The sequence below is a fragment of the Vespa mandarinia genome, chromosome 7, assembly GCF_050613455.1.
Source record: "Vespa mandarinia isolate Hongniang chromosome 7, ASM5061345v1, whole genome shotgun sequence".
NCBI lineage: Eukaryota > Metazoa > Arthropoda > Insecta > Hymenoptera > Vespidae > Vespa > Vespa mandarinia.
In genome coordinates this window covers 2,435,001-2,461,396 of record NC_140816.1, presented here as the reverse complement: position 1 = coordinate 2,461,396, position 26,396 = coordinate 2,435,001, and the positions used below count along the sequence as shown (strand labels likewise).

The window sequence follows — 26,396 nt, the reverse complement described above, 5'->3', positions numbered from 1 at the left end:
CAGATCACATCGACTAATGTTATTAAAAATATATGATTTTATTTTTTAAATTTCAGTTGGCTTTACTATGCCCTTTAAGCCTCTTACTTAATAGCTCTTATTAAATATTGTTACTGCCATATTATGACCCTCTCCTTATCTGTATATATAGACATCAATTTGGGAATAAAATTTATTTTAATTTTTAATATGTATATTATAATGTTTCATTATGCGCGCGATTTCTAATGAAATATATTTTTCATCATCCTGCTTTTTCTTTTGTTGAACTTAAAAAGAAAAAATTAGATTCCAACGTGGAAACAACAGGTGATCGATGGAACGACTGTTTACAGCAACACTAGCTTGACCTTCGGCAACAAGTCACGTGTTGTCGTTGGTTTGTAAGAAACACATGTTACAAAAAAAAAAAACCAAAGCTAAACAGACTCAGAGTCGATTTAGCAAATATTACATACTTATAACATATACAAAAGTACGTACAAAAGGACAGAGAAATCAGTTCGTTTCATCATTCCCGAGGGAGAACATCTTTCGAACTTTAATTAACGCGTGCTAATCAAGGTAGATTTTACATCGAGATTTTACTGGTAAGCACGTGAAAGTTAATTAAATATTACTCTGCGTTTATCATTTAGCTTATCGCTTAATAGTTGGATATAATTAACTTCGTGGAAAGAAACTGTTAAAAAAAGAAAGAAGTATGACTTTTTTTTCTTTCATTTCGAAGAGAATTTTCATTGAACGACTTCAATGATAGTTCAGTAATAGTTCAGTAATAGAGTACAATCGTACTGGCTGATCGGAAAATCAAGAGGAAATCAATTTGAGTGATACGAGAAAGAGAAGGTATGAGATACCAGCATATATATATATATACGTATCGTGACCGTTATCACCTATCCGTTTAAGTCGGTCGACGAAGCTTAATGGTTGAATGAATGTGAATATGGTTCTTTGGACTTTATTCGGTATGCTTGTAATTTGAATTCCCCATTAATCGAAAATTGTACAAATTTCAGTGAAAATTCGAAAGGTCATTAAACGGTACGTTTTCCGAGACTTGAATATCAATGATGATCGTTCGTACATTGATTTAATAATTTCAATGGTCGTTAACGATTCGTAAAAATATTTTTCTTTTCTAAAATGTAAACTCATATTCGCATCTGTTGAAAGATTAAACATAAAAATATTGTTACATTCTTTTTTTTTTTTTTTTTTAATTCATTAACTTTTCAAATTTCTTTCTTTTCTTTTATATTTTATAATACATTAATGACCGACATTCATTTCTTTTTCGAGATTTCATTTTATTAATTTCTTTGGTTTATTACGGGAAGTATTTTCAAGGAGAAAAGCGAACACGTCGACGATCTCCTGTGTTAAACTATTGTATAATTTTTGAAATTAATTAAAGTTACAATTATGAACACTAAGCTCCAAAATAAAAATATCTCTTTACATTTTGGTTTTCAATGTAATTGATTAAAGGATTTTTACGATTCTTAAAATTTTCTTAAACGTGAAATCGATGAAAGTTTAATTGACAAAATGATTTTCTAAAGAATTTTCTTCGATTTATAGATAGATTTATAGTTCGACACGTTTAAACATCGACCGGAACGTCCGTACATTTAATATTCTGGTACCGTTCAGAGTTATTTGCTTAACTTGTTAAGAAGAAACTTACTTTTTTTTTCTTTTTTTTTTTTTTTTTTTTTTTTTTTTTTTGAAATGTGTCTTTTACGAGCGTGTTGTATTTTTCAATTGGAAAAGTTGTCTTAATGATATTGCGATAACGTTCGCAAACAGGGAGAGTTTAACTTAGAACATGGATCGAGAAGGAACGAACAAATGGGGGCGAGAATACGTCGATAAAAACTTTCGAAGAATCGATAAAAACAAGGGAAGATTCATCGTTTCAAGATCGCATGACTTATGCATCACTCGCTGTTTGGGAAATACGTACATACATACATACATACATACATACTTGTAAATAAAGAAAATAGGGTATCGATGTTATTCGTGTTTAATGTGAATTATCATCGATTTATTTTATTTGCAATTGATCTCTGATACTCGTTTTTTTTTCTTTTTGTTTTCCTTTTTCTTTTTCTTTCTTTTTTTTTTTTTTTTTTTTTTTTTTTTATTATTATTATTATTATTGCTAATCTTCGAAGATATTTTCAATTTAATACGCAAATCGTTAGCGCGAAGATAGCGATAAATATGATATCCCCTTTATTCGATTTATCTTATCATACAAATAAGTTTACGTAGGTGCCAAGTAAATATCCCACGGAAATCCGTGAACCTTTTTAAACGATATCACCTGATACAATTTCCTTCCAGGAAGTTCACATTTTTCACGTCATTTCTCTAACCCGTCGGAGTGAAACGACGAATGAAAATCCATCGTTGACGCTATACGGTAGGACACTCTTGTATTTATTAAATGTTCAATAACCGAGCTTCCTATATTTTCTCAGAAGTCAATATGATTTATCGATCGTCCTTCTATCGAAAGATAATTTTCGATTTATCCAAGTTAACGATTTTTACGCATTTCTGTTCCGTTCAAATAAAATCCATTAATCACGAATGAAAAAAAAAAAAAAAACATCTTTAGATAACATTATTCCTCTTTCGGAGTATTTTTTCTATTTTTTTTTCTTTCTTTCTTTCTTTTTTTTTTTTTTTTTTTTTTTTTCTTTTTTTTTCTTCCTTACATTTTAAAATAATAATCGCAAATCCCAGTAGACGTCGAGAATTTTCATTTAATATATATTCTCCTTACTTTTATTTATTTTCACTCAATTACTTTATCCGTAAAAATAATTCTAAAGCCAAAGTTATATAGCGTTTTCAAGATGCAAATTCTTTCTCTGAGAGAAGCTAAAGTTGCCCTTAATTGGTCCTGCGGCTAGTTTATTCTCTCAAGACGTTCTAATAATTACGAGTTTAACGGTTAATAAGAAAGATGAATATTCCGCAGTATGATAAATGTCTTATTGGAATTTTGAACATTGTAACGAGAGTGTCAAACGATGAATGAATACAGATATACGTTAGTAAAGGATAATGAATGATCTTAATCTTGACGAACGATGTAAGTTTACGAGATCATACTGAAATTTCTATGCTTCTTTTTTTTTTTAATTTTTCTTTAAAGGAACTTTAATATATAGATATCAACGAGATAGGATAAAGCATTGAGAATTCTTATCGGTTCGTAGGAAAGCTGAAAGGAAGAAAGAAAAAAGAAAGAAATAAAGAAAGAGAGAGAGAGAGAGAGAGAGAGAGAGAGAGAGAGAGAGAGAGAAAGAAAAAAATAAATTGAACTACGGAGAATTAATAAAAGAAAAATGAAGAGGGATGGAAAATGTATGTGTGCGTGAATGGTAGAGAGAGAGAGAGAGAGAGAGAGAGAGAGAGAGAGAGAGAGAGAGAGAGAGAAAGAGAGAGAGTACGACAACGCGACGATATTAGTGCGCGAGGGTGGTCGAAGGCGAACAGCGCAAGCGTTCCTTCCTATATCGACCCCAGCTCTTTCTCTCTCTCTCTCTCTCTCTTCTCTATCTGTACGAAGCAACGACTACCCTTTCACAGTCGGTAGCCTCATCGAGGCGATAGCACGGTTTGTAAACGATTACTCGATCAACCTAACCACCGACCATTGCAACCGTGTCCTTTTTAAAATGAAGAGAGTATTCTCTCATTTATTCTACATTACTTTTATTTCTTTAATTTTATTTTTCCCCTTCTCAAAATCTTCATTTGCTTAACATAAGTTTATATCTTAACTCGATTTATATTGATTTGTAGTAAAAGAATTTATTTCATCATTTAAATGTGCAAGAATTTGCATTTCTTTATTCCCCCACCCCCCTCTCTCTTTCTCTCTCTTTCTCTCTTTTTTTTTTCATTCGTTTTTTTTTTCTTTTCTTTTATTACTTTATGCAAGAAGCATTGGAGTAGCGCCAAGAATAGTAAAGTCGTCTTTCCTCTCTTCCACTCCACCTTCACTCCAAAAAAAAAAACGATAATAATAATAATAATAATAATAATAATAATAATAATAATAATAATAATAATAATAATAATAATAATAATAATAATAATAATAATAATAATAATAATAATAATAATAATAAAAAGAAGAAGAAAGACGAAACCGCTTGTAAAAGCCACGTAACTTTTATAAAGCCCGCGCATTTTTTTTAGAGCGGAGCACCTCTCGAGGTATGTATTCACGTTGTAAGCCCGATGTAAATTTATGGAAATTTTCATCGTGTAGTTTTTCGCGTGGTCGTTATTACAAACGCGGGACTGTGTAATAACGTTCGTCGTTGATGTCGCTCGTTGTTATTCTTGACTCTTTCGCAATTGTTGCGATTAATCTACCGTAAAGGCGTTCAAATTTGCTCGTTGTGTCTCTCAGGTAAAAAAAAAAAAAAAAAAAAAAAAAAGAACGAAAAAAAAAACAAAAATAAAAAAATCAAATCCTTTCTCTATCGGTCGCGTTTGTTTTATTCCTTTTTTCTTTTTTTTTTCCTGATATTCATTGAGATCATCGTTTAAGTCGACAAGAATTTCAACGAATCCAATCTCGTTTTTATACGCATCGATAAATCTTGAATATCAAACTTAATAGAGACTTTTCTTCAGAAATCGATCTTTTTTATCGATTTAATCGATTTCGAAAGAAAAATTGCGATACGGTTCTTTATCTCTTTGTCTTTTTGCCTCATCGTGTCTCTGTTTTTCTGTGTCCTTTTCGTTTTTTTTTTTTCTCTTATCTTTCCGTCCGTTTTTCTTTCTTCCTTTCTTTCTTTTATTTATTCATTCTTTTTTCATACCGAATTTAAGAGATTCGTTCTATTTCTACATAGATGCGTGTACCATCTGTTCTTTTACTTCGGTATAAGATTGAATTGATCAGAAAAATGGAGAAAATAGAGATAAAGAGAAGGTTAGGAAGGAAGAGTAAGAGGAATAGAACATTGCATATTTAACGTAAATAAAAAACCTAGAATTTTCAGACATGCCATCTGTATAAATATCGTATAAAAATCCTACTACTCGTAAACGAGTGTAGTACATAAATATATATGTAGATTATTTTTCTATATACATGGTTTCTTAGTATACTCGAAATAAAAGATTGAACAATATTTTTTCTTCCCTGTCACATTCTTTTTCCAAGAATTATCGTGTAGACTTAGGTCGAACCTCGAAACCGTTCGAAAGTGAATGTAAAAAGAAAGAAAAAAAAAGTGAAAAAAAATGGAAAAAAAAATGAAAAAAAAAAGAGAAAGAAGAAAATATATTGCCGAGGGTTTCTCCCTCACGTTTGATAAACTTAGCCAAGTAACTTAGCATCTTGCCCGTCGGTATATAACGTCGTACTACACGAGTTTGTCGAGAAAGACAAAAGCTTTCGAGTACGTCGACGCCTAGCTACCCTGATCCCTCCTATCTCCTCCTCCTCCTCCTCCTCCTCCTCCTCCTCCTCCTCCTCCTCCTCCTCCTCCTCCTCCTCCTCCTCCTCCTCCTCCACCTCCACCTCCACCTTCTCCTCTTCTCTCCTCACTATTCTGATTTTCCCTACTCCTTCTAATCGTCTTTGTTTCTCAGTATAGCGTGACTACCATGTTCACGAGCATCACCGGTATCGGGCTCTTCCGTTCGTCCCTGAAAGTTAGCCACTTCCGACGGACGATGACTCTGTGTATGTATGTGTGTGAGACAGAAAGAGAGAGAGAGAGAGAGAGAGAGAGAGAAAGTGTGTGTGTACATGCGTGTATATGCTTGTATATGTATATAGAGGCTTACATAGCTTACTTGGAAATTGCTTCACCATTGCTTCGAGCGACCATTATACGTCCTGAATTTATCAATAAGAGCGAGAAAATCGAAGAAAGAAAAAGAAAAATATAAAAAAAAAAATATTTATATATATAAAAAAAAAAAGAAAAATAAAAAGGAGAAGAATCAACTCCAAAGTTTTTCCGTATGTTATGACGGATTCTGCGATAAATCGATTAACACGATATTAAAAAAAATTAGGTCGCTCGATATGATGCGATATTAAATCGATGAGAAATAAAATTTGAATTTCGTGATAATGAATGACGTTTTGATGAAATAAGACTTAACAGGCTAAGTTTGCACGATGTTTGATTAAATAAACCCTTTGAACGAGATCAAAGCATACCATCGATATAATTCAAAGTTTAAGGTATACCACACTCTCTTTCTCTCTCTCTCTCTCTCTCTCTCTCCCTCTGTCTAGGAAAATTACTCAAAGCTTGGGGTTCAAGAGTCGACGCTTGGCATCTTTTTGTATTATTAAGGCTTCTCTGTGTATTCAAATTTAAAGGAAGCGTACATCGTGTCGTGATTATCATCGTCGTCATCAACGCGTCATTGGTGGTGGTTGCACGGACGTTGGCTTTAATAATGCACGTCGAGTCTTTGCTAAATTTAACGGCAAGCTTTCAACCGACATCTCTTTGTAACGCTCAAAGGTTACTCCTTTTCTTTCTTCTTCTTTGTATATGCATACGAAAAGAAAGAAATGTCTACAATGCCATAAAGAATGGACCAAGCATTATGCATTTCTCTCTTTATCTCCCTCCCTCTCTCTCTCTCTCTGTCTCTCTCTCTGTCTCTGTCTCTCTGTCTCTGTCTCTCTCTCTCCTTCAGACGAATATAAGAATGAGTGAGTTGGTTATTACGTAACAATAACGTAATCTCAAAGCTTCTCATATTGTCTTTGGTTAAGCCACTTTTTAACCCTTTTCAGGATCACATGCATTTTATAATTGTTATATTTATAATACGTTTATCGTATAATTTTAATTAGGTATACGGTGATATTTGTATAATTTTGAACGGAATAAAGGGAAATGTTTGGCTAAGAAGAAATGATATCAGGAGTGATCCATCATCGATTGTCAAATGAGAACTAATTGAAACGAGAAGAAGAATCCTCTTTGCGAAGAATAGATATCTTCGGATGGGATTATCTGATGATAGGAGATCTATTTTCATACGTCCATGAACTCAACATATTTAAGTGGTTGGGTTGCTCTCTATGGGAAACGAAACACGTGTTGGCTGTCTGTATTCTTTATATGGATGCACAAATGTAAAATGATAATGTCCTGACGTGTGCATACATACATAATTTTTTTTTCTTCCTTTTTTTTTTTTTGTATTCCATTTAACGATTCAAATCAAGAAAGAGACAAGTTATGAATAATATCACGTCTGTTCGAAATAGACTCTTTCTTTCTTTCTTTCTTTTTTCTCCTTCTTATCTTCTTTTCTCCATCTTTCCTTTCTTTTATTATTTTCATACATTTGTATGTTTTCTGATTTTAATTATCCTTTCGACAATAGTGTAATATGTTGTAAATACTTGAAAAGAGAGAGAGAGAGAGAGAGAGAGAGAGAGAACAAGAATTAAAAACATAAAAATAAAATAAAAAAAAGAAAAAAAGATAAGGAAGAAAAGAAAACCGAAAAAATTTCTCAGTTTCGAGAAGTTGCTCGCTTAGAAACAGTGCGTAATGATAAACGTTCTTGGCTCCTATCCCAGTTCCAACGTGGAAGAGCTTAAATACTTGGGTTCCTCTTTGTATTACAATTAGAGATATCCGTGCGTGTGCAGAGGACGCTGCTATTGCTCCCCTCAAGAGTATAGTCAACATCCGGTGCACTCGACTAATTAATCCTCCTTAATTTGTTGCTCCATTTCCATTCGATCGTTCCCATTCAAGAGAGAGAGAGAGAGAGAGAGAGAGAGAGAGAGAGAGAAAGAGAGAGATAAGAGAAAAAGAGAGAGAGAGAGAGAGTACAAGATCGATCGAATGAACGAACGAACGGAGTGGAAAATCACTTCTATCTTCTCTTTCTCTCCCTTCGTCCCTTCCTTCCATCGTTCCCTCTCAATTCTACTCTTTCAACTCTTCTCCCAAATAATTTGCAGGAAACGATAAGGATAGGATATCTATAAATCGATGATTTTTCATCGGTGTACATATCGATTTTTATGAAAGAGAAACGAGGAAATCGTTTGTATTTTTCTATCTATATGGGCGTATAGTATGTGTGGTATAGTTTCGTAATACGGAACTTGGTCATTATTGACCTATATTACTCAAACCGATCCAATTTCGTGTTTCGATAATCCTTTTTCATAGGTTACAGTTAGAGACAGTAAAAAGGTTTTGTTGTTGGTTACAACGTATGTACATATATATATATATATATATATATATATATATATATATATATATATATATCGTACGAACCCGTGATACCCGATTTTCGAATAATACGTTCGTTTTATATTGATCTTCTATATATGTGAATGTATAGTTGCGTTTACGTGCTGGACACATATTGTGCGTGCGTGTTCAATAACGTATCATGAAATATAAATATATCGAGCTCGCGTGTCACCTTGCAAGAAAACGAGACCATAAAACGTATAGATACACAGACACATACACATATACACACACATACACACGCGCATGTACGTATACATTTTCATTTAAACTCTATTCTTTCAGTTCCTACATATTTATGTAGATATATACCAAATATGTACATTCTATAAAAGTATATAGGATATATTACTCGAGATATTCCTTAATTTATCACCTGCATAATTCTTCCAAGGGAATAGAAATTTTTAATTCATTCGTTACGGCGTTTCATGTCGGCAGCTGATAAATTATTTCCATGTGTTTTTTTTTATTAGCATTTTGTATTTATTATATAAGAACGTAAAAGGGTTTTTGCTTACTGATTACTACATGAAGTATATAATTGGTCACGTGATTCAAGTTCACGTTACCTAGGTCGTTGTAAGGTTCTTAGGGGTTAATGCAGAAACACGTAACCTTAATAAACTTTATCTGTAATGTTACATGAAACATGGTTATTCATCTACTCTAGTAAATTATAGTTTATTTTTTAGTCCGTTTGAGCTACACTCTATAGTCATACGATCTATATAGCTCTCTAAGTCAATGTGAAAAATATGTTTGATCATGTTCGTCATCTTTTATCTATCTTTTTCTATTTATTTTTATTCTTTCTTACTTTCTCTCTCTCTCTCTCTCTTTTTCTCTCTGTTTTTTTTTCTTCTTTCGATTCTCATGAGATTTCATCGACTCAAGAGAAAATATTAACTCGAGTACTATGTTTCTTTCTTTTTTACATCTTATTTTTTCTTTCCTAAAGGGAAAGAAAGATAAAAAGCATTGATCTTATTATTAGATCGATATTTTTATATCTCATTTCTCAATATTTTCCATCGTCGAAGATAAAAACGAATAAAATAATACCGTTGTTGAAAATTATAGACGAACGGCAGGTTTATGTTTCTTTTTATTACGTACGGTTTACAATAACGATAGGAGAATTGAGTTTATTCCCAAATCGCGTCGAGAGATATATTCATATTTATTTCTATAAAAAGTTTATTTTACGAAAGTTCGTGGCTTTCAATCGTATTAATGTTACTCATTTTTATTACTCCAGTTATTTCATTTATTTGCTTTTTCGATGCGGGATCTCAACCAAGATTTTCATTTTTAATTATATATATCGCGATCTCTCTCTCTTTCTCTCTTTCTCTCTCTCTCTCTCTCTCTCTCTCTCTTATGTGTCATCGTTTAAATCATTCATAAAAATTTTTCCCCCACGTTAAAAATCAATAATGAATAAAAATTAACGTTATCGTAATTTATCACACGTGCATGTTAATTAGATTTTAACGAAGAAATTTACTACAGTCAAGAATTTTTTGAAGAAAATAAAAGGAAGGATTGTTAAAGAGTAATATAAAAACAAATAGAAATGAATTTTATTTATTCTCAGTGGATATTATAGACAATCAGTTTGAAATTCTTTTTAAGTGTACGTCCGTAAGAGCATACTTCAAAAAAAGAAACGGATTTTATCTTACGTTAAAACGAGACAAATTCTGTCGCAGGAATCGCATGTAAATGTTCAGAATATTCTCGTTAAAAATTCATCAAAGGGAAACACATTTTACAATGTGTATTTTTATTTCATAATCGTCGTCATGGCCGTCACGTCATTTCAAGAGGGTGGGGGGGGGGGAGCGAGAAAAAAAAGTACCTCCGTTGGCGTCGCAATCGCAACTTCTGTTTCACCCTTATAAATTTGCAAAATCGAAATAAATTAAAGTCCTCGTTAGCCATGTAGAATTCGTTAGTCGATTTGACAGTATATTATCCCATTATGCGTTTAAATTCGTTCGGACCTGTGATTTACATTTTAAGTTAATTATATGCGGCGAATCGCGTTCGTATTCGCGACGCTTTAATTCGATCATCCCTTCTACCTATAAATTTCTCTATCACTTTCATTTCTTTCTCACGTTCTCGTGTTCGAGCGACTTTTTAATTAAATTACAGTATATAAAAGATTAGAGTAAATTGTGATTGGCTTGTTGTAGTCCATAGTAATGTAGTTTATCTAAATCTCGTGATTACAAATGAATGAGTTATATTTTTGTAGTAATGAATCCCTTCTTAACGTAATTATATTGGAATAAAGAAATTATATTGAGGGGAAGAAAAAAAGAAAAAGTTAAGAAGTAAAAAGTGTAGTAAAACAATCGTTTATACGATAGTACATAAGAGAGAATCTTAATCAGGATTTTAATTAGAAACTTTATTTAATCGGACTTTACGTTATTCCAAGGAAAATACCACACCGAGCTTTACCAAGTCGCATTACTTCAACGACTCCTCGCGCCCGCTACACAGAGGTTCTTCACAAAAGAAAGGAAAAAGCGTCTAAAAGACGAGAATTAAAACAAGGGAAAACTGAAAACCGTGGAAAGGAAACTCTCGTGAAAACTGTATGCCCGACCGACTACGTATTACTCCTCTACTATGTGCAACAAGTACGCGTATTGCGAAAATTTGTCAAGTGAAAATCTCTAACGTAGTCTTTTCCTTTTCTCTCTCTCTCTCTCTCTCTCTCTCTCTCTTTTTCTCTCTTTTTTTTTCTTTACTCGGTCAAATAAAAAGAAAAAATTCGTTTTGTTATACGTGCGTTAAGGGTTTAACAAAAAAAAAAAGAAAAATGAAAAACCGGAAATGTATCGTTATTATAAGACGATTTCTTTCGTATTTCCTTTTCGATCTAATGGCGCGAGGTGACAGTACCTCCTCTTTCCTTCTGTCTCCTCCATCACGAAGAAAGATTTTCGTTTCTATAAAACTTATCCAATTAAATTTAATTTCTCAAACACGATCTAGGAGAAGAAATTTGCAATCCTCTACGACGGTTCGTTAAAAGAAAAAAAAAGAAAAAAAAAGAAAAGAAAAACAAAAATTAAAAAAAAAAATTAAAAGTAAAAAAGAACTATCTCGAACGAAGGAATGAAATAAAAATGACAACAAATGGAGGAGGAAGGAGTTAAAAAAAGAAAAAAGAGATAAAAGAAATTTTTTAGAAGATTCGTCGAAGTACAACATACACGACGGTAGGCATTCATGGGATTCCGATATCGCGGGAAATGGTCTTTAAGAGTAAGGGAAACAGGATAAAAGAGAAAAGAGAACTTGCGCATGTTAGAAAGAAATAAAGGGAGAAAGAGAGAGGGAGAGAGAGAGAGAGAGACAGACAGACAGAGGAGAACACAAGAAGGGAAGAGGATGCATTGAGAGAGTTAAGCATGAGCGAGTGGGGTTGAGAAGGAGGGAGACGATCGAGGATGGGAGAGAGAGAGAGAGAGAGAGAAAGAGAGAGAGATGGAGGGGAAGGCACACGGCTGACCTAATTTTTGCAAAACAGCCGGGGCTGCCGAGCCGTCGGTTGGTGGACCAAGTTACGGAGTATAGTGTACTAGCAGAGTGCCAGCAGCAACGGCAGTGGTAGCAGCAGCATTAGTAACGACAACCAGACGGCAACCTTTTTTCCTTTTTCATATAATCCTCCCTTTCTCTCTCTCTCTCTCTCTCTCTCTCTCTCTCTCTCTCTCTCTCTCTCTCTTTCACGCATATTCTTCTATCTATCTACTTGTCTCTTTCTCTCTTTTTCTCTTTTTCTTTCTCACTTCTTCTTCCGCATACACGCATGTAATAGTAGAAAGTTACAATAGAAAGGAAAGAGAGAAGAGGGGGAGAGAGAGAGAGAGAGAAAAAAAGGCAGTGACGGATAAAATTGGCGCCCTTTAAGGGTGAACCATATCTTCTCTTTCTCTAGGATGGAAAATTCACTGGTTTTCCGTCGAATGCTACGACACTGTGCTACTACAGCGTCGGTGGTAGAGAGAGAGAGAATCGTTTCGTCAGTCGGGTCTCGGCCGTCGTCAACGTCAATACGACGGCGGCGCACGAGCTGCTTATCGTTGTCTTTGTCATCGTCCTTATCCTCATCATTGTCGTCCTCATCGTCGTCGTCATCGTCGTCGTCGTTGTCGTCGTCGTCGTCGTCGTTGTTGTCGTCGTTGTTGTAGTTATTGTCATTATTGTTCATCTTGTTCTCCTCGTCGTCATCATCGTTATCGTCGTCGTTGCCGTCGTCGTTATCATCGTCGTCGTCGGCGTTGCCGGCGGTTGGAAAGTGAAAGAGGAAAGAATAGTTTTCCCGCGTGGAAGAAAAAGGAAAAGTGGGGAGACGTGAGAATATAGCCCTTTTATTTCTTCCCTTCCCTTTTTCCCTCCCTCCCTCCCTCCCTCCCTCCCTCCCTTCCTTTCTTCTTTCCTTCTTACCTTCTTTTCTTCCTTCTTTCCTTTCTTTCTTTCTTTTTTTCTTTCTATTTGGAACTTGTGCGCGCGTGCATTTCGTCGCGATTCCTTTCTCTTCTTCTTCTTCTTCTAATTCTTCTTCTTCTTCGTTGTCAAATTTTCAATCAAGAAAATGATTAGAGAAAGAAAGAGAGAGAGAGAGAGAGAGAGAAAGAGAGAGAGAGAATGTGCGTGATTTGGAATTTTCTTGACTAAAGTGCGAAATATCAGTCAACGACGATGAGAAGAAATAAAAGACAGATGTCGGAAAAACGTGTTACCATCGCGGCTTCTCGCGTCTCAATTCGTTCTTGTTATTGACACGTCATCGTCTTCGTTCTCGTCCTCATCCACGTCCTCATCCTCATTCTCGTTGTCGACGTCGTCGTCGTCGTTGTCGTTGTCGTTGTCGTTGTCGTTGTCATCGTTGTAGTCGTCGCGAGTGCAACGAGAAAATGCGAAACTCTGAAAAACTCGTACGCTCGTGGAAAAATATCCTCGAGGAAGAAGAAGAAGAAGAAGAAGAAGAAGAAGAAGAAGAAGAAGACGAAAAAGAAGAAGAAAAAGAGTCAACGATAATAAATAAGTGACGAGGTTCGTTACTATACACGTTCATCGACGAAACAGCCGAATTCGAAACGGCCGAATCGTTCTATTATAGCGATTTAATTTGGTTAAACTCGACGATGCTTAGATGTGAGTGCGAACGCCGTATTGTCCGGAGTAACGTTTTCATTTATCGACGGCGATACATCGTAGCGTGAGAGATTTTTCGTCGGATGCTGTACACACCACTGATTTTTATCTTCTTGGTGCAAGTAATCATCGATGATTCTTTCTTTCTCTCTCTCTCTCTCTCTCTCTCTCTCTTTTTCTTTTTGTCTTTCTTTGTGTTGTTTATGTTTTATTTTTATGCCTTTATGTCTCTCTCTCTCTCTTTTTTGTTCTCATTCCTCAGTTTTCTTTCTCTTTCTCTGTTCTATCTTTCTCTCATCCTTCAATTCTCTCTCTCTCTCTCTCTCTCTCTTTCTCTCTCTCTCTCTCTCTCTCTCTCTCTCTCTCTCTCTCTCTCGTTTTTCGCTCTATCGTTATTCATTGTCGACTTACGTAAGTTGAGAGCCAGAAATTCCCTGTAGGAGTATTTAATCCGACGATTCTCCACGAATACGAATAAAATGGGAAATGAAAAATCATTGGGTAATTTGCGTTGATCATATGATATGATTGCAGCGATCGTGTAAACAACGATTCATGCTGTATTAGATATACGGTTAGGAGCGAGACGAAAGGAGGCCGAGTTTGTTTGTCCGGCCGAGAGTGCTTTAAGGTGGGGATGTTTATTTACGTATGTATGTACGTGTATGAATCTCAGGATGTTTATATGTGTAAAACGTTCGCTACCTGTTGTTTACGTTACCTGTCGCAAACTCTTGAGATAGACTAAATTATTCCTTTTACTTATCTATCGTGCTTTTAAACGTTTTAGTAGATAGTTTTAGTAGATAGGGTGGGTGACTGGTCAGGCAGGTCGCCTAGTCATACTCTTTTCGTTTCGTACTACTTGCAGATTCAGACTCGACATTTTTCGAAATAACAATTTTATTGTAGACAAATTTTTTCCATTTCCCTTTTTTCTTTTCTTTTCCTTCTTCCTTTTTTCTTTTTTTGTGGGTTTTTTTTTTTATTTTTTTTTTTTTTTTAACGCCGTGATCTCTCTGTTCGACGAACTTTAATTTGGATTAAAAAGCAAACGTTAAAGCCGAGATTCTAACGATGTTTAACGTGATTTAATCGTTCTATCCTGACTTCAACAAAACTTCGTCAAGTTTAAAGAAAACTTTGCCGTTAAAGACGGACTTTTTCTTAAAAAGAACATTCAACACGAAAGTGAGATATTCGGATTCCAATCGTTTTCGAATTTTCTCACTTGACTTTCTAGTTTTCGTTTAATTACATTGTCCGTACAATTTTGTCTCGTATATATCATCGAAGATACGTGTCTTATCGCCGATACTTTATCTCGGTAAAAGTATTTTATTTTAAGATGCATCGATGACATCGAGGGTGGTGGTTCAACGTCGAGGTCGCATACGACTACTACTACTACTACGACAACAAAAATGACAATGACGAAGACGACGACTAATACGAAGACATTGACGATATTTCCGGCAGTAGTTCGAAGGAATACTTTAGAACTTTAGTTTTCCGAAGGGAAATGGAAAGGAGAACTTGGGGAAAAGTGATCGCATTTTACTGTCTTTCGACTTCATCTTAGCATCCTCATTTATTTTCCATCTACTCGTATTCTTGCGTTTCGAAGATGGTATCGATAACAGATACCGAAGGTACTTGTATATAATTACATAGATACATGGTTTGCTCTCAACTTACGTTACGTCGATATTATGCATATGTATTTATGTAATTTCGTGTAGCTCTTTCTAAAAGAGAAGATTTCTATCGTCAAGGAGAAAGATCTACGATTTTTGATATTTCACGATCAATGTAAATTGGTTAAATGTTAAATTGAAATTAATTCCTTGAAATGTCGTAGGAAAATAGTCTTTAGATTTTTATTTTTCTTTTTTGTTTTAGCTTATTTATTTATTTATTTATTTATTTATTTATTTATTTTTTTCTTCTTCAAAAATACGTTGTCGCATGGGCAAACGTATTATTTAGAAAATGGATTTTGATGCCAGGACGAATGGCAGGCAATTTAATTTTTTTTTTTTTTACTTTTACCACATACAACCTCTCTCGATCTCTCTTCGAACTCTCGTGTGAAAACGTATCATATATAGGGTGTTTTGTCGAAGAGAAGCCTCCATCATTCGACCTGGCTCCAAAAAGATGGATCGTAATTGAAACTCTACCGTTGAAAATGTTATTTGGTCTTTCCGATTTGTTTTCTCCCTCCCTCTCTCTTTCTCTCTCTCTCTCTTTCTCTCTTTTTCTTTCTTTCTTTCTTTCTTTTTCCTTTCACTTTTCTGGATTTGAATGACACGTATCAAAAAACTAATTTTTTTCTCACCGCATCTAGTTCAATTCATTTCCACGTATTTTCTTTTTCAACGTTGTAGACCAGCGATAATGTATTTATCTTCGGTACGCGTCATGAATATTGAACCTAATACATATACATAATAAAATCATTAATACTGTTTCACGTATTCAATATATGCGTTCATTCTATAACCTAATAAATATTCAGATTTCGCGGTTGGTTTTGATTGTTTTTATCTTCGAAAAAATTTGTTACATCAGATTCGAACATTGAAAAAGTTTTTCGATATTTGAGGATTACGTTGCTTATATTATATTACAAAGTTTTTAATACGATAGTATCGACAACGCATTAATAAACGTCGAAACTTTCAGTTTCATTCTGGTATAATATTTTATTTCTCGATCAAAAATATATAGTCCATTATTTCCGAGATAATCGTAATTACTATATCATGCACACATACACGTATATATACATACACACACACACACACACACACACACACACACACACACACGCAGGATATATGGACATTATAAAAGCTAAATTAATTAGATATCAAGAAATATTCTTTAGCGCATTGAATCCTACATAATATCGCTATTATTCGTGGTATAACAAAAGATCATTTATACCGCCTTTGAAAAATTGAAATAACCACATTTCTTTCTCCCGTTCCCGATGAAAAATCCGTATTCCCAATGTTACTAGAATTTCGATTCGAATTTAAATTTAATGCGTTTCATGGACGTATAGATATATTCATGTGTACACATATATCCAAACTCACACACAAATACACGCGTTGTTTACACATACATATATAGAGATCTCTCAGTAGAGTTTGAACGTATATAGAGAGAAGCGTAATATAGGCCGTCAAGCGGATGTAGTTCCTCGTTATAATTTATGCGAACTAGACCGGTATAAATTCAACTATGGAAAGTAACGTTTGGCATTATATATCTTTAACTATTTCATCGGTAAACGAGGATGTTTCTTTCGTTTGGTAATAATATGCACGTTGTATCTATGGTAACCGTGTACATCGATGAATAATAAATTGTATCAAAGTTCAAACAACTTGTATTCTTATCGGACGGATAACGATAATTCTGAAATAAATATTTTCTTTTTTTTTTTTTTTATTTTTTTACTTTTTTTTTCCACCAAAACCTCTTAGACATCTACGTGTCAATATAAATCGTCACGTTTTCATTTTTTTTTTTTTTTTTTTTCTTTCTTTTTAGCGACTTTCACGATCCTTATTCGTATCGATTAATCCGTGCTAGATAGATAGAACTCGAGAAAGACCGAGAAAAGGGATAATCCCGTTGCCATTTTGCGTTGCTAGAAGCGATATCACGAAACGAAAGGAATTATACGATGAAAAAAGAAACGAAAAGGTAGATTAAATCCTTAAGAGGGAGGAGCATCTTTTTTTTCCCTTGTAATAAGAAGAACATAGGATTATTTTAATGTTCGATAAATTAGATTCACAATTTTTATATGTAATTTTACAATCAATGTTTTCAATTATTTTACTTCCTTTTTTTTTTCTTTTTTTGAAGTTAGTTTTTTTCTTTTCTTTTTTTTTTTCTTTTTTTTTTTTTTATACGTAAAATATAATTATCAAATTAAATTTTGTACAAGAAAAATATTTTCTTTTCGAATACTTGTCTCGATCGATTGTTTGATTTAATTTTGGAAGAAAATGGGAAGAGAGAGAGAGAAAGAGAGAAAGAGAGAAAGAGAGAAATAGGCATGGCTCTTTGGGTAGCTCATCGCCGAGCCACTTATGCGCTGGTACTCAAAGCTCGTCGTTAGAGCGGGAATACTTTCCACTTGATGGTGCTTCGAGAAGAAGAGCCTAAGAAGAAGGAGAAGATGGGAAGTTAAGAAGAAAACGGGGTGATGTTTCTTCCTCCGGGGTAGCTTAGAATCGTTTCACTTATTCGCAATATTTCGTGTTGCATTAAATTGTCGCCGTTTAAAATAAAAGCGAACAAGCTCGAAAAAAAGTGAGATTTTTAATGAAGCACAACACACCAACAAAAAAAAAAAATAATAATTTGCATACATATTGTTGAAAATAAAAAAAAAAAAGAGAGGGAGAGAGACCGAGCAAGAAAAAAAGCTATGCTTTCATACCGTACAAACGTCATGCTTCGCAAGCGATTAAAATTAATTAGTATCGTCAAAGAGTTAATTATGTGTATCTTTGGTATAGTCGAACAAAGAGATCCTTTTAGATCGTCAACCTAGGCAAGTTAGTAATTACATACAAAAAAGGATTACGAAGAAAAACGTTGGACACATGTTTGAATTAACACGGTCGATATTCGAATCGTGTCTTATTAATTTCTTTTTTTTCTCTTTTTCTCTTTTGTATTTATTGTATTTTATTCTATTTTGTTTTTTTTTTCTTTTTTTCTGATGAAAAAACGGGTACAAAAAAAGATAGAAAAAGGGGATGGGGCAGAGAGAGAGAGAGAGAGAGAATACTCAAATGCTTTCGATTATAGTTGGTGCATCATGAAACATCGTTATTCTGTCACAGTTAGTTTGCAATGTATCGATAATATGAAACCTCTTTAGCGATCATTTTATATCACAGTGAACGATTAACGAACAAAGCAATTAATTACCTTCTACCAATGTAATAGCATGTGTGGTTAGAGTAGGGTAAGGGGTAGAAATGAGGATATAGAGGGTGGGATAAGGGTTAGAGGCAAGGTTATCTTGACCATCGATGATATCGGGTCATATACGTAGGTGGTTCAGACGAGATCATCCTGGTTAACTATACCAATGGCGAAAGCCATGAGTCGAATACTCAATCGCTCTTGTAATTAATGATAGAAACTGCCCCTGGTAATAAAGTAACATCCCCGGAAATGCTGGAAGTATTATAATAGTCTCTGATAGTTCATTCAACTGATTGTAAACGAATGACAAGGATGAATGTTCTTCAATTTTATTTTCCTAGTTCTTTTTGTTTATTAATTGTTCGGTATAACATTTGTGAAATCGAGAAAAAAAGAAGAAAGAGAGAGAGAGAGAGAGAGAGAGAGAGAGAGAGAGAGAGAATGTGTGTAATAATTCCTATTTTTAATACCGTATATAGAAACCAGAGTGGATCATTCAGTATATAGGACACGCTTGTCTTAATGTTAATGAAGAAAGCTAACAGAGATTTCTTCTTCTTTTTTTCCATCTTTTTTTTTTATCTTTCCTTCATTTATTTCAACGACGTTTCATTTACTCTTACCACGGTTTACTTTCTCGTACTTTATATCTTACTTTACGTGTATGTATATCTTGATTTATTATTTCACTTCAATGAATGAAGAGATGAATTCACGTAACAAATATATATATATATATATATATATATATATATATATATGTATGTATGTATGTATGTATGTATGTATGTATGTATATTATCTCGATTAGAGTAATTTCACGAAGGAAAGAAAATGACATTGTTCTTAAAGTTTAATGAAATTAAATATTATAAAAAATAAAAAAAAAAAAAAATAAATAAAAAAAAAAATAAAATAAAGAATATAAATAAAGAGAGGTCGATGCAACAGATTGCAAAATTCATCTTTATTTAATAAGACAATCGTCGATGACTTGGTCGAAGACAAGCGGTTTAACCAAACTATATTTAATAACTATATTTAATTAATTATGAGATTGGGAACACATAGAGTGAGCTTAGAGTTTACTGTCTCCAGATTAATTTCGAAACTTTCTAATACCTATTTATCCAGCTGTCAAGAGTTACGATGTAGGAAAGCTTCCTTGCTTTACAAGCAAGGCTCTCTGTTTAGTAATATCGTGAGATTGCTTTGGCGATGGAGAGAGATGGTTTAACGACTAAAGTCGTAGAATTTTTATTTTAATCCTGTCACGATTTACGCGACGACGAAAACGAGTTTGATCGATTTCGTCTCTCTCTCTCTCTCTCTCTCTCTCTCTCTCTCTCTCTCTTTTCTTTACGCAATAAGGTATTACTTCGGAATAAATGTGATCTCACGAAAACCATTCACAACGAAATTCTCGAAGAAACTTAGTCCACGAAGAATCAGCTTGCTTTCCTCTTCGACATCGACGAGAAAAGAGGGCGAGTAACTAACGAGATAATCTAATTTCCTATTTACTCGATACGCGGAAGTCTTTAATCGAATTTCGAGTAAAATAGAGAATACCCTTGGGTTAAGGGGAAAGTTCTTTTTCGATTTGATTCGAGCTTTAATAATCTTCCTTGTTTCATTTTTTTTTTTCTGATCACGAAATATGGTCTTTTCCTTTCTTCTCGTGGTAAAACTAACGAATCCTATGCATGTAAAAATCTCGATTTTTTTTTCTTTTCTTTTTTCTTTTTATCTTTTTTTTATTTTTTTTTTTTTTTTTTTACATAAGTTTAATCATGGTTTTTCATACATCCAACGTTGCTTCAATAATGTTATTTTGAGATAATGAAAAAAAAAAAAAAAATTGTTTAATACAGATCATGTTGTTTTTTTTTAATTTGTTAGTTTTTTTTTTTTTTTTTGCTATGGTCGATTTTCGCTTCTCGAATTCTCTCGTGTAATTCCATTTCGTAAAGGCTTCTTTCCTTCTTTATATTAATCAAATTGCAAGCGTCGGAGAGAGAGATAGGGAAAGATAGGGAGAGAGAGAGAGAGAGAGAAAAATGATAAGGAAAGAATCTTGGCAAATTTCAATTTAAACGAAGTGATGAGAGTAAATTTCTAATGGGCACGGCGGCAGTTTTGCACTTTTCCGAGTAATTTGTGTTTAAGCGATTAATCAGATCCTTTCCTATAGATTGCGGTGAAATTAAAAATTCTATTCTCATCCTCTTGGGGAATCAGCGTTTATCTTTGATTATGCCGATTATTCGTATTCCGTTGTTTATTTATTTATTTATTTATTTATTTATTTTTTTAATAACTATCTTTTTACTATTATTTCTTTCACCTCCCTTGACAATTGTTCGCTAACTACATGTAACTAATTGTATTTTAGATTTCGAGGACTCTGGGTTTAGAAAAGGTCATAAACGAGACACGCCCTACGTTTATCGCAAATCATTGTTTTTATTCTAAAGTTACCATTAATCACAGTTTGTTGAAGCGTTCGTTCCTAAGCATTCCAATCTCTATAGAACATTTAAACCTTGTTATTACTCATCGTCGTTTTTTACTTTTTCAATTCACGCTAGAAGCGTCGAAAGGTTAAAAGGTCGGTAAAAGCTTGATTGTTAATTGTTATCATCTCGTTGTCTCTTTAAGTGAATAATAATTCAAGTAGTACATATTCGCAAATGTTCTTATGACAATGAGTACTCGAGTAAATGGCCATTAGTGCATTGTTGATGTCAATATATACGTAAGCTATGAGACAACGATTCGTCTTAATATTACCGAGTACGAACAACTATGTCTTAATTGGAACTATTAAAGCTCTTTGAATTGTTCGTTAACTTGCTTGATTTAAGTCGATTATGACGTATCACGCAGATTTATTATCATCGTTATGATCGTCTTTATCTTTTTTCTTTCGTTTTTTATTTTTTTTCTTTCTTTTTTTATTTTTTTTTATCTTTTATTTTTTTTTTTTTTATCGATCCTTTTTCAGAACTATTTCCATTATTTTTAATCCAAATGCTCTTATAGAAAAGAGCATGCTTCAGATATATCGAAAACTATGAATTTATAAAAACGTCGAGGAAATACGAACGATCCCTTCAGGTCCATGGTTAAAGAGAATGTCATAGGCATTTTTCAACATTGAAATATCTTTTATTTTAATCATTGCGATTTCGCCGTTTTTATATATCTTTTAATTTCGCTTTTCCAAATCAAATATTATTTTAGAATGCAAATTTATATCGATATGTTTTATTAACAAACTGTCTATATTTTCTTCTTCTTCTTCTTCAAAAAAAAAAAAGAAAAAAAAAAGAAAAAGAAATTTACATACATTAGACATCTTTCTCCTTGACGATAGATTTCCTATAGATTTTTCTTCAACAAATATTATTATTTTCCTATTTTGTCTACGTTTTACAGATAACACGTTGGATAGAAAAAGAGAGAGGGAGAAAGAGAGAGAAAGAGAAAGAAAGAGAGAAAGAAAATAGAATGAAACAAGCAACATATGTACGCATAAACGAGTACGCACGCGTTGCACTTCCTTTTCCTACAATCGACAATCATGTTTGTGTTCTAAATAGTGTCTTCGATTGGTAAACAAGACAATAAGTACTATGACATAAATAGGGGGGAAAAAGGAGGAAAGAGAAAGATAATAAGATACAAAGTACGAAATCGTTGCAAGTGCATACAACGATCCTACGATTTGATCGCGAATATTTATCGGATTTTCACGAAGGATAATGTCGACTATTATTACGTAGAGATGGTGGAAACTGAGAGGAGGAGGAGGAAGAGAAGGAGGAAATGCGTTTGCGAGTTCGTTCGATAGTTCGATGTTCGAATTTAATCGAAAGCCAGTTCTGCGTTGTTCGAAAGAGTACGAGGATAAATTCAAAGCTCTTTAACGGGTGTTCGATAAATACTAAGCTGCTCTTGCGAGGATTGCCACGATTTTCGTAGGTTGTGTATTTTTCTCTTTTTTTTTTTTTCTTTCTTTTTTTACCTTTTTTTTTCGCGCGCGTGAAAGTGCACTCTTGTCGAACAGCTGTAACAGCAGCAGCACTAACAACAATAACAATAACAATAACAATAACAGCAACGAAGCAATATGTGTTGTAGTGATGACGCACGATGACTATGATTAAAGTGTTGAATAGGATTGAAGTAAGTGAAGAATCGTCTATATTTGAAAGAATCCGTGGTATTTGCGTGCACAGGACGTATCACGGGGTATTATCCTGCGTGAGTGATATCGGGATGAGAAGAGATTTGTGTGAGAGGAACGAGAATACATGTGAAAGGATGAATAGGAAGATGGATAGAAAGGTGACGTCGAAAGAAACGTTACTACGATCGAGCGTGCGTTAAAAATTGGAAAGAAGTTCGATTGACTTTTATAGAAAAAGAAGACAAAGAAAATTGAAGAAGAGTGAGAGATAGAGGGAGAGAGCCGATCAAATTTGATGCATACGATCAATATATATATATATAAAAGCCTAAAGAAGTAAAATCGATCGTCAGGTATTCTTGATCGTCAAAATGATAGCCTCTTGTGTCAAAATGATAACCTGTGGAATTGTTCGTATAAGATGATCGATGAAAGGAGATTAAGAGCGGTCGCATAAAAGCGCAGATTTAATAATAAGCATTTTAATCGTACGCCAACTTTTTTTCTCGTATTCTCCGAAAGAAGACGAACTTGCGATATCGGAGTTTACAAAGAGTTATGAATGTGTTGGTGACGGTGGTGATGATAGTGCGCTCCGTTGTATATTACAACTTATATATTGCGCCTGTTCAACGCACAAAGAGGGAACGTATAGAGCTCGTAATAATAGAGATAATAGAGCTCGTAAAGTGAATCCACGGCCAAAAAGTATTTGCTCCTACTTGGAGATATAAGAGAAAGAAAGAGAAAGAGAAAGAGAGAGAGAGTGAGAAAGAGAGAGAGGGAGAGGGAGAGAAATAGAGACCTTTTAGGAGAAACTAGAACACGGTTGCGAAGTTTACCGATCAACTATTCAATCAGTTCCCTTGGTATTCTTGGAAGAAGTTCGATATAACGTATTAAATGCATTCTATAACGTAGATTAACGTTAGCCAGAGAGATATTCATTGAAATTGAAAGAATTGAAATTAAATTTAAGAAGAAAGGATATAAGAAGACGAAAAGAACGCTCAAGATATATATTTGTATATATATATATGTATTTATATATTTATATATATACATATACATATATCTTATCCTTTTCGAATTTTTCTAAATTTTTCTTTTCTTTTCTTTTCATATCACGGAAAGAAAGACCATTTTGGAAAGAAGTAGCTGCGTTTATATAACATATCCCGAGCGAATGCTGGTGTATGTTAAAAGGAAAAAGAGAGAAAAAAATCTGTTAGATTTCCTTTTTTAAGTTTTACAAAAATTTGCTATATGTATCTCTGGGAATAGATTAAATTTCTTACCTTTGCATTTGAGAGTGCGGATATGTCATTCGTGTCGTTCGAGAACTCTTTATAGGAACGACGGAATCGTACAATTTCATTATATCATTGCTGATAGAAATTGACGTCAAAGTGAATGATATAAGGTGAGAAAGGAAAAAAAGAAAGAAATAAAGAGTGTAGTAAAGAGAAAGAGAGACAGAGATAGAGGGAGAGAGAGTAAAAGAGAGAAAGATCTCAAAGACGTTGACCCTCAATAAAGTGAGAGGAGTGCGAGCTTGGTGAAGTCGGCCCTGAATGTTTTGACGCTGAGTGGCGCTAGGGTGTCGAGGTGGGGGGCACGTGGTCTTGCTGCCTGCCGTGCGCCGGCGGCGGCAGGGGTGGGGGTGGCGGTGCTGTCTCGGGGGCCACCCCCCAGGCCAAGAAGGGCGCTGCTTCGACATTTAAGCATCAACAACAATATCACCAGCAGCTTCAGCAGCAACAACATCACTACCAACATCACCACTCTCAGCAACATCAGCAAAAACAACAGCAGCAGCAACAGCAGCAGCAACAACAACAACAACAACAACATCACCGAAAGGATTCCGATTCCGATAAAAAATCGTCCCAGCAACAAAAAAGTCTGGATCAACAGAAGGGTCAACAAAAACAAATTGCTTCCACGGTGGACTCGAAAAATCGTGCACCACTCGGTGGACTCGATGAGGATCTCGACGATCTCGACGATGAAGAGGAAAAGGAGTGTGAGCTGAGAAACGAGGAGGAAGAATTCGGAAAAGATGGTGGGACTCAACACAGACTGAGCCCAAGATTACACGACATCGAGGAAGAGGACGATGAGGAAGGTCGAAACACACGTGAGAGGTCAGTCAACCAGATATATTAATTTGTCATTTTTAATTCTTTCAAACAATTTCTATCTCACTCATTTTTTATTTTTATATTTATAAGGATTTTTTTGGCTATCAAAAGGAGAGTCGTTTTTAATAAATATGAAAATTCTTAAATGTCGTAATAAAATGTTCTGAAAAAAAAATTTTTTTTTTACAATATCGACAGATGAAATGAAAGTGAAAAAAATTTCGCTGAAATGATCGATTAATTTAACTGATCGATTAATCGAGCGTCGTTTATGGATACAAATGAATTATCGATCCTGACGACGTAATCATTCTTATCTAAAAATCTTTGATACTTCAAGGTGCTTGTCCCGTTAACTTTGTTCGTTGCTGTCAAAACTTTACTTTTTGACTATCGCGTGACTACGTAAAACAGTTTTGTTCTGTCCTTCATTCGTAATGTCTTGTTCTCTGTCTCCTTATTCCATTTTGATTTGATATCGAGTAATAATGTTTCAACAAAAGTTTGAAAGCTCGAGAAAGAAAGATCTTACGATTGACTGATGATATTTCGTGAAATTTCTTTACTCTTAAAATACTCTCGATCGTTTTACGATATTTTCTTTCCGTTTATTTTATTTCTTATTTTTCATTTTTTTACTTATATTTTCTCTTATGCGTTATTATCAAAAACCTTTTGAAATTTTTCGAATATCTCAAAGAGCTCCTAATAAGAAGAAAGCATATTCTCTGTTTTCTTTGTGTTTAATTTCAATAAAATTGTTATTATCGAATTAATGATTGCGTATTTTACACAGTAAGCAACATCGTGATTAACTTTTCAAATCAATAAACTTTCCCGAGATAACTTTTACTCCTTTCTCTCTCTCTCTCTTTCACTTTTTTTTATTCTTTACACGTTGAAAATACTCTAGCGTTTTTCTCGGATGCGGAAATAAATTCGACGAAAATTAGAAATGATGCAGTTAACGATACGGTGAAAAAAGAAAATCGCGTTTTTTCAAAACGTACTTGAAATAAATTGTTCGAACTGAATATCCTTCGGGGTTAGCTTTCCTCGACGGATGAGTCCTTTCTTTTTCCTTTTTATTTCTTTTTTTTTTCTTTTTTTTCTTTTTTTTTTCCCCTATACTTTTCGGGAGCAATAAACCCGCTAGAAAGCTACTTCGTTCGCTTGTTTTCCCTTTCATTCTGAATTGCTAGTGCGGTCAGGAGATGGTTGGAAAATGGGTAAAGTAACGGACCGCGTCAAATTACGAAAAGGGATCGCAGGATTTAAAGATAAGAAGGGACGTGTGTTGATCGAATGGAAGGAAAAGATGGATGAACCATATTTCTATCTATCTATCTATCTATCTATATATATATATATATATATATATATATATAGTTATAGTTGAAGTTAGAAAGTATCGTAAAAAGTCAACGAAGCCTGTGCATAATACGTAGCATCATTTGACAATATCGAAAGGTTCGTGATACTACGGTATAATCGATGATATGATAGTATCGGACCTTTTCTCGAAAAATCGAATAGCTTCCTTTTTTTTTTCAAACCTCCGGAAATTCGTTTGAACGAGCCTTGAATGGTTGACATCAACTA

The 26,396-nt window shown here is 34.0% G+C and overlaps 2 protein-coding genes across 2 annotated transcripts in view; both read left to right on the top strand.

The window, feature by feature from the left end:
• Positions 1-24,121, top strand: part of LOC146872870 (uncharacterized) — an 80,778-nt gene extending 56,657 nt beyond the window's left edge. Inside the window, exon 4 of the mRNA XM_085658087.1 lies at positions 21,897-24,121. Coding sequence (XP_085514213.1) covers positions 21,897-21,900 — 4 coding nt within the window. The 3' untranslated portion in view covers positions 21,901-24,121. The remainder of the gene's footprint in view (positions 1-21,896) is intronic.
• Positions 22,614-26,396, top strand: part of LOC146872869 (uncharacterized) — an 11,238-nt gene continuing 7,455 nt past the window's right edge. Inside the window, exons 1-2 of the mRNA XM_085658342.1 lie at positions 22,614-22,646; positions 24,250-24,797. Coding sequence (XP_085514468.1) covers positions 22,614-22,646; positions 24,250-24,797 — 581 coding nt within the window. The remainder of the gene's footprint in view (positions 22,647-24,249; positions 24,798-26,396) is intronic.